The 15,093-nt window shown below is 56.5% G+C and overlaps 1 protein-coding gene across 3 annotated transcripts; it reads right to left on the reverse strand.

The window, feature by feature from the left end:
- Positions 1-82: 82 nt before the first annotated feature.
- On the reverse strand, positions 83-12,399 carry ADGRG1 (adhesion G protein-coupled receptor G1). Of its 3 annotated transcripts, none has more exons than XM_069868443.1 (14): positions 12,317-12,399; positions 6,573-6,660; positions 5,655-6,071; positions 5,049-5,163; positions 4,819-4,966; positions 4,606-4,734; positions 4,248-4,364; positions 3,662-3,707; positions 3,213-3,313; positions 3,020-3,135; positions 2,200-2,471; positions 1,459-1,570; positions 933-1,201; positions 83-770 (listed from the first exon to the last, which is right to left on the reverse strand). In XM_069868443.1, the coding sequence occupies exons 2-14, from the start codon at positions 6,610-6,612 to the stop codon at positions 649-651; spliced, it is 2,004 nt and encodes a 667-aa protein (XP_069724544.1). In that variant the 5' UTR covers positions 6,613-6,660; positions 12,317-12,399; the 3' UTR covers positions 83-648. The 3 variants fall into 3 exon arrangements, with proteins under 3 accessions (XP_069724544.1, XP_069724543.1, XP_069724542.1); XM_069868442.1 differs by having other exon boundaries at positions 4,606-4,731; positions 5,631-6,071; XM_069868441.1 differs by having other exon boundaries at positions 5,631-6,071.
- Between the last annotated feature and the right edge of the window lie 2,694 nt (positions 12,400-15,093).

The following is a 15,093-nucleotide window of genomic DNA, read 5'->3' on the forward strand; positions in this document are numbered from 1 at the left end:
ACGGAAGGGACAACCCCAGCTGAGAGATGAATCCCATCAGAGCTTGCCAGCATGCCCAGAAGAGAGACTCCAGTGAGCCACATTCCGAGCAGGAACAACTTTAATGGGCACAAGTCTGGTGTGCGGGTGCGCTCATTAAACTTCTACACTATCCAAAAATATACATCAACAAAATAACAAAAATAGATAATTTCAGCTGCTAGAGGGTGTCATGGGGGCAGTTATTCTTTCTTCACTGGGGAAGGACCCTCTCAGTGACCACCAGCAAGGGCTGAAGATGAGGCCTTTCCCACCCATCATCCCTGGCCTCAAGGCATGGCAGGGGGTATCTGGAGGCACCAGGGAACCTGTCCCGGCCACTTCTGCTTCCTGCAGAATCCACTGCCCAGGTGAGCATCCCTCCCTCCTTTCCCAAGGATGCCGAGCCAAAGGATGCGCCGCTGCCCAGCAGGACATGGTGGGGTGGGAAAACCGGGGACGGGGCTGGCAGAGGTGAGAAGCGAGGGGCAGTTGGCTCCTCTGCAGGTCCCTGGGCTCCTAGCAGCCCTACAAGGTGTGTGCAGTAGCAAAGCGTAGGGCATCAGTCCTTCCCGCAGGCATCCTCCGCACGGGGAGCCCCGGCACAGTGCGGCGCAGCGACCGTGGGGCTCAGCCAAGGTGGCTCTCTCTGCTGTTGGGCTGCAGTTTGACGCTGTCAGAGCTGCTCTGTGTGTCAGGGGCCTTCCTTGCCTGCAGCACCATGGTCCAGTACCAGAGAAAGATGAGGAAACCTGGAAGGGGAAGGAGGGAGGGTGGGTGAACCCCTTCAAGGGGCCAGCAGTAGCCGAGAGTGAGCCAGCCAGCCTGCCTGGGGCAGCTCCTCTCATACCTCACCACCAACAGCCCATGAAAGCTTCAGTGCCCTTTGGAGGAGCCCTGCGTCCCAGGCTCACCTTGGAGGGAGTTGATGATGGTGAAGATGTAGAGGGAGACAAGGCGGAAGACGCCAGAGGTGAAGGAGAAGAACACCAGTGCCCAGGGGATGCCCAGCAGGATGCTCAGCCCAAGGAGGGCCAGGACGTGCTTGAGCTTGTGGCCTTTCTTGTTCTGCCGGACGATCTCCCGGACCATGGCCCCCAGCATGACTGAGTTAAAGAGGAACACCAGGCTAAAGAAACCCAGGTTCACGACATTATGGATGAGGGGGCTCGTGATCCAGCATCTGGAGGGAGGAGAAAGGGCAGAAGGTTATGCTGCGTCATCCCATGGGGACACAAGTTGGACAAGTTCCAGGAAGCACAAAAGTGTAGCACAAACCCAGCTCCCAGCTTAATTAAACAGGAAGGGGGAATCCACCACCAGCACCCTGCACAAAGCCCGAGAAAAGCCACGGGTGGGCTAAGGAAAGTCTGTAGGACATGGTTTAGCCAGTTGACATCTAAGCTGAGAGGACCAGGCAACCCATTTGCCATGACTTACATAGTCGCGGTGGTGGATTTGCCACCAACAGATTCATAGACGGGAATGGAGAAGGGGCCGTAGTTCGTCCAGCTAGCCAGGAAGATCAGTGTCACGCAGAAGAAGGGGATTCCTGGGTGGCAAGAACAGAGAGAAATAGCTGCCCTAGTCCATGGCCCTCGGACCTTCTAGACGGACTTTTTGCCCCTTTCTCCCCCTGTAGAATAAAAACCAATGTCCTCCCTCCCAAGACCAACTGGGGATAGAGCACGCGGCAAGGATGCCTGCTGTAAGCCACAGCCCAGGAGCACGCAGCGCTGCACCAACCCCAGCCAGAGGTCTCCGAGGGCCGTGGAATTTTAGGCCACAAAAAATCAGGAGAGATCTTCCTACCACAGCCTCCTGCCTAAAGAACGGCAGAGATGCAGGGGTGCTTCCTGCACCAAACCCACCTCTCTGGGCTGTCTTGTACGTTTCTTTCAGAAAGAGAGGATCCCACCTGTAAGCAGTAGCTCTCACCTGCGTCCCTTGCTAGGTGACTCCCCAGGTGACCCACCCTTGCTCTAGCGCCACCTTCTGCTCTCAGCCATCTAGACTCCTTCTCCACCAAGTCTCTCAACAGAGATATCCCTCTGCTTTCAGATATCTGCTGCCCCCAGCTACATCTCCATCCCCATCCAGACACCATAAATGGTGGGGGAAACCTACCCAGCTGCCCCTCCACCCCACAGCCTGTGCCCTCAGGACACTCCTCATACTCACCCCAGCCCACTAGACAGAGCTTGAGGAGGAAGTGGTCATGGTAGGCGTTGAAGACTTCAATCACAAGCCTGTAGAGGTTGTAGCCCTCGATGCCCATCCAGGCGAGACAACTCAGGAGGGAGAAGTGCAGGAACAATCCCCCAGCTCTGCAGACTGCCTCGCTGCTGGAAGCCAAGTGCTCAGAGATGAGGAAGGTGATGTCCAGGAGAAAGATGGCACCCAGCAGGTTCATATGGATTTGCATGCTCATGATCTGGTCTCGCTGCTTGCTTCTGGAGAATCAAGGAGGACAGAACTCATCACCATGCCCGGACAGCATCCTTGGTGCCCTTGGTGCTCTGGGACAACTAGCCCCGGCCTGAAAACCCAGGAGACCTCTCTGGCAGTGTCTGGGGCTGAGAGCCGAACTCCACGGGTGGGACCACCTGTTATGTGTGCAAATTCAGGTCCCCTGCAGCTGACCCTGCATTTCAAGTCTAGGCCATGGTGGGTAGATAGCAACATCATTTCAGCTCTGAATAATCCACATAGGATCAGTGACATGACCGGAGAAGACCCTCTTGTTCTAGATCAGGGCCCTGAAAAGATCTTTGCAGGCTGCTGCTTGCTGAATCCATAGCCAAGTTGATTTTCCAAAATCATTGAGAACAGTGTTTTTGAGCACTGTGCAGGAGACCTGACCATTGGGGTGGTTTCTGGAGGGAAGAACTCTGCTTCTAGCCAAGCCACCAGCTGCATTTAGAGAGCTTGTGCCCACCCAGGTGTAGTGGCAATGGGCAGGACGCAGACAGGTAACATGGGGTGAACTGCCAGACTGTACCTGAAGTAGAGGAATAAGATGGTGCAAATAGATGCCAAAGCCGAGATCAGGCAGCCGATGTAGGTTATGATACTCAGGTAATCCCTGTGTACATAGGTGATGTCCGGGGAGGATACCTGAGGAGGAACAAGAGATGGTGAGGAAGAGCAGCTGGTGGGAACAATGTAGAGAGCTGTGGGAAGGTGCTAAGTACCATCAGCACAGCAAAGTAGGTGAGGTGGTTGCATCTGCAGTCCGTCTGGCTGCCCCTCGTCACTGTTGCACAACCGTAGCTGTCCCAGCTCCCAGAGATGGCTGAGCAAGAGAAAGAAAGAGCATCTGGTGAACAGTAGGAACATCTCCTTTGAGTCTGTGGATCTTCAAGGCAAAGTGTCCATGACAGGGGGGAGGACAGAAGCAGGAGTCCCAAGCCAAGCACATACACTCAGACAGCACCCTCAGCATCAGGACCCATACCTCAAGAGAAAGCTCTTGAGTAAGCTATGGAGGTGAAAACCTGAAATCAACCCCATGGGAAAGGTCTGTGGAGCTGCAGCAAGGAAGGGAGGTGAGGGAATTTTACTCCTACCAGCAAATCTGTGGTACCCTGCAAAAGGAGCAAAGGCAGCGCCTGGCTTCACACTCAAATGCAGAATCACTCACCGGTGGTGTCCTCCTGCCAGAAGACACACAGTGGGGTCATGTTCCTCTGCAATGACAAAACCACAGCCTTGATCAGGATACAGCTGTGGATTTGCTACCCAGCCAACACATTTGATAGGGAAGAAGATAGGAGAGGAGGCGAGACGGTCTCAGGAGACAGCCATCCCATGCCATGGGAGCAGGCTCCAGACACAGACCATTCTCTTGGCAGCTAATGGAGCAAATTATTCCTCCCAGGTCCCCTTTTTCAAACAAGGGGTTCAGCTTTGAGCTAGCACCTGACCATGAATAAGCCAAGGGACCGTTAACTCAGTGTCCCCCAAAGTGTCCCCTTTCAGATTGTGCTGAAGGTGACACACCTGCAAAGCTGCATCTTCTGGACTGGCACAGGCAGCACCACCACCAGTGCCCACAGTGAAGCCATGACCCTGATACAGCCCCAGAAGACACAGCAGACCCTGCACAAGCAGGCCAAGGACATGGACTTGCTGCATTGTCACCACTCTCTAAGCTGGCAGAGCCTGAGACCTCCTTGCCCCCTCATTGCTGATGAGATCAGGTTCAATGGGGCTGTTTCCCCACCTACCGGCAGCTGGTTGTGGAAGAAAGTGAGCACCACTGGATCGGAGAGGTTGGCTACCACCATGTCCACCAGGGAGATGCCAACTACCTTGTCACCTAGGACGTGGCTTCTGTTTTCATCCTGTTGGAGAAGAAGATGTGATAGCAGCATGGGAAGAGAGAGCTGCTGAGCATAAAGGAGATAAGAGTCCCCAAGAAGGAGGTCCCATGTCTCTTTTGCCATTGAGCCTCTAGCTCATCTCTGAAGCATCTTCTCCAAGTGAGCACTGGCATTCTGGTCTGGGCGGCATCCCTGCTGCCCTGTACCACCAGAGCCACCAGAGCATGGTAGGGACCCCCCATGCCACGGGCACAGGTGTTACCTGAAACATGGTCTGGCTGTTGACATCCACAAGGAGCACCCTGTGCTCTACCACTTCCTCCTTCTCCTTCACCAGCATGAACAGGCTGCGTGGCAGGTCCACTGCAAACCCATGGACCTCTCTGCCCTCCTGCAAGAAAAGACTCATCAGGAGAGACATTGGGAGAGGATGCCAGGGGGCCAAGATCACCACAGAAGGCTGCCCAGGACCCACCTCTCTTTGGGAAGCAAAGGCCAGGTGCTGAGGAGCCTGCGTGGGCTGAACCCTCAGAATAGTCGCCTGCACGGTGGCCTTCCCGAAGGTCTGGTTCTGCCCTTCGAACTCCACTTGGGCCAGCATCTTCTCCAGCTTCCCAAGTTCACTGTCAGGCAAAGGGTGCAGTGAGAAGGATGCAGCAAGCACCACAGCAGCAGCGAAAGGAACAGCACAAGCTGGGAACTCACCGCCGAAGCATCTGCTGCTCTGTGGCTCCTGCAGCCAGTGTCAGGGGCTGGGCAATGAGGCTGTCTAAGGCATTAAGATGCTTCTCCACATCTTGCTCCCAGACGGTCTCGCTCTCTGACAGGCACATGAAAGGAAATACCATGAGATGCACGGGCAGAGCTGGCTTCCAAACCAACAGGGCATAGCCCTGGTGGGAGTGGAAAGCAGAGGGCTTCAAGGTGGCCCCAAGCCCAGGAAACTGATGGAGACCCCAGTCTAGAGGGCTCTTCCAGCCACCCAGAAGTCAGCTCCCAGTGAAGCCACCAGGACTTGGCTGGCTGAGGCTGGCTAAGTGCCTAGTAGTGCAGACGGGACCCTTGGAGACCTCTGCAAAGCCCGTGATTTCCCAGGATTTTAGCGGGCAAAGCACTTCTGAAAATGTCCATCTTTAGGGAGCCTAGGCACTGGGCCTGCCTCTGGGCTGCTTCAAGCAAACCTCTGTCCCCTTCCATCACCCTTCAGCTGTCTTCACATCATCACACTATTCTAGGACACCACCAATGCTCTGCTGAGGGCTAGAACAAGCTGGGGATAGAACAAACCCTTCATTTCATTAAAATAATTGCCTTGAAGAGGGAAGGAGTATTCAGATGTGCTGGCAAGGGAGGTGTTCTTCCCGCCCTTTAGGATGTAGGACACGTTGAAGATGGAATCGCTGGTTCTTTCAGTCTTCTGACTCTCCTGGGCAACGCTGTTGGACGGGTCCTGCCCCAGGAGGAAGCTCTGCTTCCCATACACCAGCCTCAGGGTCCTGCTGGCCTCGAACCAGTAGATGCAGAATCGGTACCTGCCCAAAGTGGGGGGCAAGCTGTACTTGTAGGAAGAGTTCGGTAAAAAGGGCGTTTTTATTATCAGCGCTTGGGCAGTGTTCTTGATGGAGATGTTGGCTGGTCTGTGCTCATAGATGACGGAGCTGTTCTGGGTCTGGTTTCGGTCACCACAGAAGCGGAAGTCCTCTTCATGGTGGCCACCAGCTCCCACCCCTGCGTTGCACAAGTGAACAGAGACACCAGTTCAGCCAAAGGGGCCAAACCCCCGCAAACATCGCACCCCCGTGGCAACCACCGTGCATGGCACACCAGCCACCCCAACTCCACCCGAGATGGGCTGCACGGCACCGTCCACCTCCCCAACATCCCCACAGCCACGCTGGGAAGGTGTGCCAGGGAGCCAAGGCAGGAATTCCTACCTTATGGTGCCACCCTCTTTTAGGTGCCACCATCCACATGTGCAGAGACCAACTGAGGTGCTCTCCATCCCCAAAAGGGACAGATGGAGAGCATCTCCTTTCTCTGGAAAGGATCCATCCTGCCCCAGAGAACCCACCAGAGGCACATCAGCCCACGAGATGTTCCATCTCTGTGGAAGAAATGGCTGCAAATGCCCCTTGGTGCCCCCAGACAATTTTGGGGGGCTGACAATTACTTCCAGCAGCCCAAACCCAGCCCGCTGGCAGAGGTGAGGGCACACGCGTGTCAGTCTACCTTGGAGGGGGGAGAGAAGGAGGAGAAGGAGGACCTTCATCCGAGGCAGCTCTCTGCTTTGACTTGGCCTCCAAGGTGAAAGCAGAGCCTGGAAGGACACAAAGGAAAGGGGTCGTGTGAGTATTTGGGTATCACCCAGACCATGGGGTCATGGGATGGAGAACAAGGTCAGTGGGACACCAGCCATCCTCACCACCAGCGTTCTGGTGCCTCTGCCTCCAGGAGGAGCCACAAGCACCAGGCTTCCCACCCAGCTGTGGGGGCCGGGGGGGCACCAGCCGTGTCCCAGGGCTCCTGGCATGGAGAGGGTGCCCCACCGGACTGGCACAGGCAACAGCCACCAACGATTCAGCACAGGAGGCGTCCTCCCTTCCGTTCCCTGCTTCACATCTCTGTTCTGGCCTTGACTTCTTATCACAAGTGATAGGAACAGAAGGAAACGGCAGTTTCCTAATTCAGCAGCCCTAAAATTATTTTCTAGGGTGCTTTCAGCTCCTTCAGATTAGCTGGGAGCTGGGCAATGTGCAAACCACTCCATCACTTCAGCCTGGCAGAAACGAGCTCTCCCAGGCTCATCCCAGTAATGCCGATGCAGCAACCGTGGCTGCCAAAACCCCTTCTGCCCCTCACAACCAGCCGGGCAATGTCCTCTGCATCCCCTTTCCCCATCTCTTCATCCATCGCTCTGCTCCACCACCCTTTTCTTGGCCTTTACACGCGGACTGGCTCCTGCGACCTGCACCCAGGCCAGCGCTGAGCACCCTAGGGTGCTGCCGCACCCACACGCTCTACCCAGCCACAGCCTTCACACCCTCAGCCCTTCCCATCACGCCTTCTGCCTTTGCCATGCCACAAACTGCACCTCCAGCGCCGCTGTGACACATTGAGCTTCGCAGCTTCGCCTCCTCCTCACCCTGTTATCACCCCACGATGGGTCAGGGCTGCTGGGACTCCTCCTGCCAGGCTCTGACAACCAGTGCAAGCCCCTCAGGGTGGGACAGCACTCATCAAACACTTGCCAACACCCAAAGCCAAGCCAGCACTCAGGTTGCCACCAACACTGCATCAAAGCATCCTCTTCAAAACCCACCAAGCGGCCAAATCCTATTTTATTTACTGCAGGCACCTCACAGCCAGGGCATCCACCAGCACCACCTGCAAAGGCTCCTGAGCTTTCCCAGGCACCTAAGGGTCTCCAGATGGGGAGGACGGGGGCAAAACACTTGCTTGAAAACTCAGTGTCCTTGTTAGCAAGTTTCTCCCACCAGCATGGACTTCTTCTGGAGGTCTCTGGCCAGCACAGATCCAGCACACATCTGCGTCACTGTGGTCACAGCCTGCTTGCCGTCCCTCCCTGTCTGCTTCTTGCAGCAGTTTATCACCAGAAGACGGGACTTCGGGTTGTTAATTAACCTGTTGCCATGGATATAATAGAGTGTGGTGCTAACGAACTTCCCAGTGCTTCCCAGGGTACAACTTGGCAGCTGTATCTGGATGGGGCTGGCAGCCTGGTGCCTCGCTGCACACTTGGGAATCACACACAGGTATCCAAAAAGGATGGATCTAGGGTGGCACAGCGCCAGTGGCAGCGGGAAATACCTGGATCACTTAAAAGCAACAGAGCGGCACGTGAATGCCAACCATGGCATGAGGGCACAGAGCTGGCACGCCAGGCAATCACCCCCTCCAGATGGGAAATGCTGAAGCCCAACAAGGTTTCAGCTCATCCCACTGGGCTGGCTCCGTTGGGATTTTATTGGCGTGGTCAGAGGACAGGATCAGCCCCTTTCAGCCGTTACTCAACCGGGACCAGAAATGCCTGTGGGGATGTGGGTGGGGGAGCTGGTATTTCCCCTCCAAGCCCAATAAGGTCCCGATCGCCCCAACACTGATTGCCGTTTCCTGAGCCAAACAATAGCACGAGAAAAAAACCCCGAAAAACGTTTCACAGTGGGAAAACACGGTTCCCATCTGTGCTGAGGAGAAGCAGTGTCGGAGGGAGCTGGACGTGCTGTGCCCGTGCCGTGCCCGTGCCGCGGCTGGATCCTGCCCCATCATCTTCCCATCACTGGGCAGCAGCAGGAATGCACGGCATCACCTGAGGGCAGCGATGTCACACGTCCCCGCTGCCATCGGGGTATCACCACAGTGTCACCCATCTTCAAAACCCCTGCGCTACTGCAGTGGCCAAGCTGAAGCTTCCTTCAGCACCAAGCTGACCTCTTCATCATCATCTCCGGAGCAGTCCCAGCCAGATCTGGGGGACTCAGCTCCTCCAAACTCAATAAAGCATAGGAAAACTCCTGGTTTGGTCCCCAAATCAGCCAGATCAAGTAAAAAGAGGTGGCAGACTGCCTTGTCACTGGCAGAGAGAAAGGCACAGCCCTAGGCACCACATTGTGTCCTTCCATCTCCATTAAAAGAACACGCCGGTCTTGGAAAGAAAAGCCTTGGCAAGGAATAATATAGCGACCTCTAAACCAGGAGGCAGACAGGAAACAAAAATAAAAAACCCATAAAAAAAAAAAAAAAGCACCTGGCATTTACTACCACCTCATTGCTCACCTTACTGCTCTCTGGGTGACTTGGCAGCAGGTATTTCAGCTTCTGGAGTTAGTACATGGCTTTTGGACATGACGTTTTTCCCGAGAAGGGAAGATGCTGTGACACATCAAACAAACACCGGATACAGTGAGATCCAGGGGCTTTTATCTCCATTTTCCTTCCAGGTCCATTAGGAAAATACACCAACACTCTGTTCCTCAAGATGCTGATGAGCCTACAGCTCGTCATCCGCAGCCCGTTATCCAAGCAAGGTCTCAGGAAATGGACAGGGAAACTGAGGCACAGACAGGGAAGCCAGGACAGGCTCCATGAGATGCAGAACACCTTTGCACAACCAGCCCCCATCATACAGACCATGGATGATGTGCGCTGCGGCTGGAGCTGCCCGAGGAGGTGGGAACGCCCCCGCAAAGGGGATGCCCCAGCCCCCGGGTGCTTCACAAAGTGCCCTTGTCCTTGGCCAGCGGCCCGTACACACAGGGGCCAGTCTGCCCATTATTCACGGCATCGGCATGCGAGGCTTTCCCGTCATCGGTGGGCGGCAGGGTCCAACCCGGTGCGCTTGTTAACGTCCAAGGAGCCGAGCAGCAGCTGTGCTGTGCCAGCAGCCCGGCTGCACCAAGCCTGTGCCACGGGATGGGGGGCAGCGATTCTGTTTTCCTAGTGATTCGGCTTTTCCCAGGCCACGGGGTTGCATAAAGCACCCAGCACTCAGGAGCTGAGTGTTGTCGGCAAGTGTTGAGCGACAAAGCTGGTGAGGTGGCTGGAGAACAGGCCTGATGAGGAACCGCTGAGAGAGCTGGGGGTGTTTAGCCTGGAGAAGAGGAGGCTGAGGGGAGACCTCATTGCTCTCTCCAACTACCTGAAAGGAGGTTGTGGAGAGGAGGGAGCTGGGCTCTTCTCCTAAGTGACAGGGGACAGGACAAGAGGGAATGGCCTCAAGCTCCACCAGGGGAGGTTTAGGCTGGACATTAGGAAAAAATTTTTCATGGAAAGGGTCATTGGGCACTGGCAGAGGCTGCCCAGGGAGGGGGTTGAGTCACCTTCCCTGGAGGTGTTTAAGGCACAGGTGGACGAGGCACTGAGGGACATGGTTTAGTGTTTGATAGGAACAGTTGGACTCAATGATCCAGTGGGTCTTTTCCAACCTGTTGATGCTATGATTCTATGAAAACCAGACCTGATAAAGATTCCCATGGGAGCAGCACGGCTCTCTGCCAGACCTGCCCTTTGCCAGCTGCTGGCAACCATCCCTTCCTGAGCAGGCTAAGGAAGAGGAGAGCTAAGGGGAGGCTGGCACGGGCAGACCGCCGGTGTCTGAGGCTCTTGAGACAGGGAATTTGCATCAAGCTGAGTCTTAACCTTCAAAACTTAAAATTTCTATCACCTACAAAATACCAAAGACACGAATATTGCAGCCAACTAAAGCAGCGCCTCCTCCAGCACCCGGGCAACAGGGCACCCTGCTCAGCAGCACGCAAATCCCTGCAGGCTCTGCAAACGATCCGTGGACAACCAGGTACACCTGCGGCAAATTTGTCTGCCACGAACTGGGAAGGAAGTGGTACAGGTTGTCTTCCCACCACACCCCAAGCCACATCACCAGCCTTGGGGGGTAGAGGCAGACACCTTATATTAAGCTCCCACTACTTAGCACTCTGCAGGATTAACCCCTTGGCTTTGTCCTGCAGGTCGGCGTGTAGCTTCCTTCCACCCAAACCACCCCTTCTAGTTCTAAATGGCTTCCAAAACACCCTGTCTCCTCCCAGGTCCCTGTCACCTGCCGTGGGTGCCGAGGGAGGGAGGTGAGGAGCGGTGAGGGGCATCCCAGGATAACCCCAAATCAGGCTCCCAGGCATTTGGCAGGGAAAGCAGCCAACCTGGAGCCCAGTGAAGGTGAATCTGATCCGGGCAGGCTTGTCTACCTGCAGCAAAGCCAAGTACAGCCAGAGCAAAGCCTGCAGCACTCGAAGAGTCAGGTAAGAGTCCATAAGACCCCTAGGATCCCTGCCAAACCCCAGCTGTCAGGGAGCTGATGGGAAAGGAGTTGGCGGGTCAGAGCCCTCCCGAAAAGCAGGCGCCAGCAAGCTGCTGCCCAGCTGGTGCCGCGGGGACCCTGGCAGCCACCATCGTCTGCAAACACCCACAGCACCACATCCCTCCGACACCCACAGGTGCCACTGCAAGGTGCAGGGACGACCGGGGCTGTGGGTCCCCGTCCCAGCAGCGCGCAGCTGCCGGCAAACCTGTTGTTCTGTGAATAGCAGCCCCGGGACCGCAGGATTAAGAGCTGGACTTCAACCAAGCCTGCAGCATTTTTAGGCCTTGGCTTAATTCATGTGGGAGCTGCAAACCCAGAAAGGAGCATGGCAAAACCCACCGTGGCTGCAGTCCCAGCTTAAAGGATTTGACACCCCCATCTCCGAACTTGGCTCCTCGCTGGCTGGGAAGTCCAAGTTACTGCAGACCATGAAACAGGCTTTGGCTGCCTTCCCTCCTCAAGAACCCCTTGCACTTGTTGCCAGGAGGTTATTCCAGGAGACTTAATTTCGTTTCTACCAGCTGGCCTCACTGGGTCTTCCTGGTACCTTTGGAGGGGCAGCTCAGGAACACCCTGAGCATCCTGCATCCCGCAGCAGCGTGTCGGGACCAGCAGCAGCAAGCTGGGAGGTTGCAGAAGGAATCCCCCTCCACCTCCAAAAGGCATTTTAGGGGAGGGAAATCACCCTGTCGAGACACGCCGGCGATCCCACGGGAATGCTGAGCCCTCCGCCAGGAGGAGGAGGAGGAATGGGGTGTGCTGGTGGGTCCCCCAGGGTGGGAAGCAGCGGGGGCTCCGCGGGGCTACTAGTAGCAGCCAGGAACAGCTGGTCCCGGGGGGAGAGACCCCTAGATAGAGGCGTCGCACCCACCTCTCGGGCTCAGGGGGGTAAAACATCCCCGCCGGAGCAGGGGGCGCCCCGAATCCCCCACGCGGCACCTCGTGCCGCGTGGGGGATTCGGGTCGCCCCCTGCTCCGGGGCACCGAAACCCTCCCCTGCCCGCACCAGGACCCGCAGCATCCTCTCCCGGTACCCCCAGCAAGGGCAGCGCCCCTCACCGTGGCCTCTGGTAACCCCCCCCCACCCCAACGCAAACACGGGGCTCCCTGCTCCATCTCCCCCACCCCGCCTCGGTACCTGTGCCCGGCTCGGGCTGGGCGAGCTGTCCCGGCTCCGCTCCTCTCGGCTCCGCTCGGCTCGGTGGGACCGACAGCCCCGCCCCGTCCGTCCCCCCCCCCCCCACCACGGGCAGGCGGTGACTCAGCGGGGCGGGACCGGCACGAGTCGCTCCGCACCGACCCCTCCGAGACCCCCCGGCAGCGCTGCGGGGGAGCCAGACCCGGGTCACGGCACCTGCCCGGCTCGGCTCGGCTCAGCACCGCTCTGTTCGGCTCGGCTCAGGTCAACACAGCTCGGTTCAGCTCAGCCCCGCTCGGTTCGGCTCGGTTCGGCTCAGCACCGCTTGGTTCAGCTCAGCACAGCTCAGCTCAGCTCAGCTCAGCACTGCTCTGTTCGGCTCGGCTCGGCTCAGCTCTGCACCGCTTGGTTTGGCTCAGCTCAGCTCAACACAGCTCAGTCCAGCTCAGCACAGCTCAGTTCGGCTCAGCTCAGCTCAACACAGCTCGATTCAGCTCGGCTCAGCTCAGTCCAGCTTGGCTCATCTCAGCACAGCTCAGTTCAGCTCAGCTCAGCACAGCTCGATTCAGCTCGGCTCAGCTCAGCATAGCTCTGTTCGGCTTGACTCAGCTCAGCTCAGCTCAGCACAGCTCGGTTCGGCTCGGCTCAGCTCGACACAGCTCAGTTCAGCTCAGCACGGGTCTGGGATCACCAGGCTGTCTCACCCTGCCCCACCAGGACCGGCACCGGGTCCAGGAGCGGGGTGTGCTGGGGGACAGGGATGGGGACAGCCGTGAGCCGGGGGGTCCCCATCCCGTCGCCCTTCAGCTCCGGGCTGGCGGGCAGCCAGCGAGGGGATGGAGCGGGGCGGCTGCGGGCTGCAAACGGGATTAAACAATAACAATTAATGGGAAAGCAGCCGGGACGCAGTGTCCTTGTGAACCTTGTCCCGCTCCCCGCAGGAAACGAAGGAGGCAAGAAGCAGGGCAAGGAGCTCAGGCCCTGGAGCTGGGGACGGGGTCCCCCATGCCACATCTCTGAGGAGATGGGCTGGCACCCTGGGCAGAGCCTGGATGCGACCCCCGGCCAGGGCAGGTGGCTCCCAGAACCCATCTCAAGGCTGGAGATCATAGAATCACCAGGTTGGAAAAGGCCTCTTGGATCATCGAGTCCAACCATTCCCATCTGCCACTAAACCATGTCCCTGAGCACCTCATCTACCCATCTTTTAAACCCCTCCAGGGATGGTGACACAATCCCCTCCCTGGGCCGCCTCTGCCTGTGCCCCATGACCCTTTCGGTGAAAAATTTTTTCCTGATGTCCAGTGTGCCCCTCGTCCTTGGTAGGAGCTGAGGCTGGAAGCATCTTGGCCGTACTGGATGCTGCAGGAGCGGATCAAGCTGCTGCCAAGTGGTCTACGCATCCAACGGCTCCAGCCCTTTGTGTGCCTTGAGAAGCAGCCGTGGCTGCAGGGAGCTGGAGGGAGGAGGGAAGGAGGTGCCCTGGGTAAATAGTTGCTTTTGCAGATATTTTCAATGGCTTCAATGAGACTTTTCTTTCTGCTGGGGGAAGGGTGGAAACAACCTTCCACTCCAGCAGGGAAGCAGGCGATGGGCGGCACGAGATAAAAGGGCGGCTGGGGCTCTGGAGGAGCCGTAGCTGTGCTTGGACCACCAGAGCAGGGGGACATCCTGCAAGCTCACACCACCCCCCAGCTTTGTTTAATTTCCAGCTCCGAGCCAAAATTTCCCTGGCTCCCACGGGAAGCAGCTCACGCGGCCTCACGCGGCCAGACCATGGCTAATGTGGCCACCTTTGAAGCTGGCTCTAAGATGAGAACTCATGGCAACCAGAGCTGCGGAAGCGTTGTGGACAGCCAAGCCTCCTGTTGGGGGTCATCCCGACCCGCTCCTTCAGGAAACACCGTAAATCCACCTCCCGGGAATAAAGCTGCTAAAATCCAGTGGCAGCCCTTGCAGGATCAGCCACTCCTGGAGCGCCGGCATCAGGTGCAGACCTTGTATCCCGGAGAGGAGAGGACATTCTAGGCCATCTTCTTGCTGCTGTTTATGGAACAAAGAGCTGTTTGTCCACACTTGACGTTATCAGGAGTTATTTTTAGGTCTGCACTTGTTGATGTTATCGGGATTATCTGTAAGTCAGCAGGCCAGGCTGCTGTCTTCAAAGACGCTGCCTGAGCACAGAGAGGGAGGAAATCCTTGAGTTGTCCCTTGCGAGGGACATTTGCCCTTGGGCTCAAGCCAGCACCACTCACTCTACTGCTGAAGCTGAGGAGCTACTCCAAGCTCTAAAAGTTCCTGTAAACCCTAGAAGTTCCTCAAAGCTGTAAAGTTTCCTAAAAGCCCTCGAAGCTCCTCAAAACCCCAGAAGCTCCTCAAAACCCCAAAAGCTCCTAAAAGTCCCTAAAGCCACTTGAAGTTCCTAAAAGCCCTAAAAGATCCTAAAACCCTGAAAAGTTCCTTGAAAGTTCCTAAAGCCCCTTACAGTTCCTAAAAGCCCTAATAGTTCCTCAAATCCCTAAAAGATGCTAAAAAAACTAAAACTTCCTAAAAGCCCTGAAAGCTCCTGTAAATCCTAGAAGTTCCTCAAAGCTGTAAAGACTCCTAAAAACCCTGACAGCTCCTCAAAACCCCAGGAGTTCCTAAAACCCCTACAAGTTCCTAAAGTCCTGCAAGTTCCTAAGAACCCAAATAGTTCCTAGATCCCTACAAGATCCTAAAACTTCCTTAAAGCTGCTCAACATCCTAGTGCTGGTGGCAGGCGAGCACGAGCATGC

Source organism: Phaenicophaeus curvirostris, chromosome 14, assembly GCF_032191515.1.
Source record: "Phaenicophaeus curvirostris isolate KB17595 chromosome 14, BPBGC_Pcur_1.0, whole genome shotgun sequence".
NCBI lineage: Eukaryota > Metazoa > Chordata > Aves > Cuculiformes > Cuculidae > Phaenicophaeus > Phaenicophaeus curvirostris.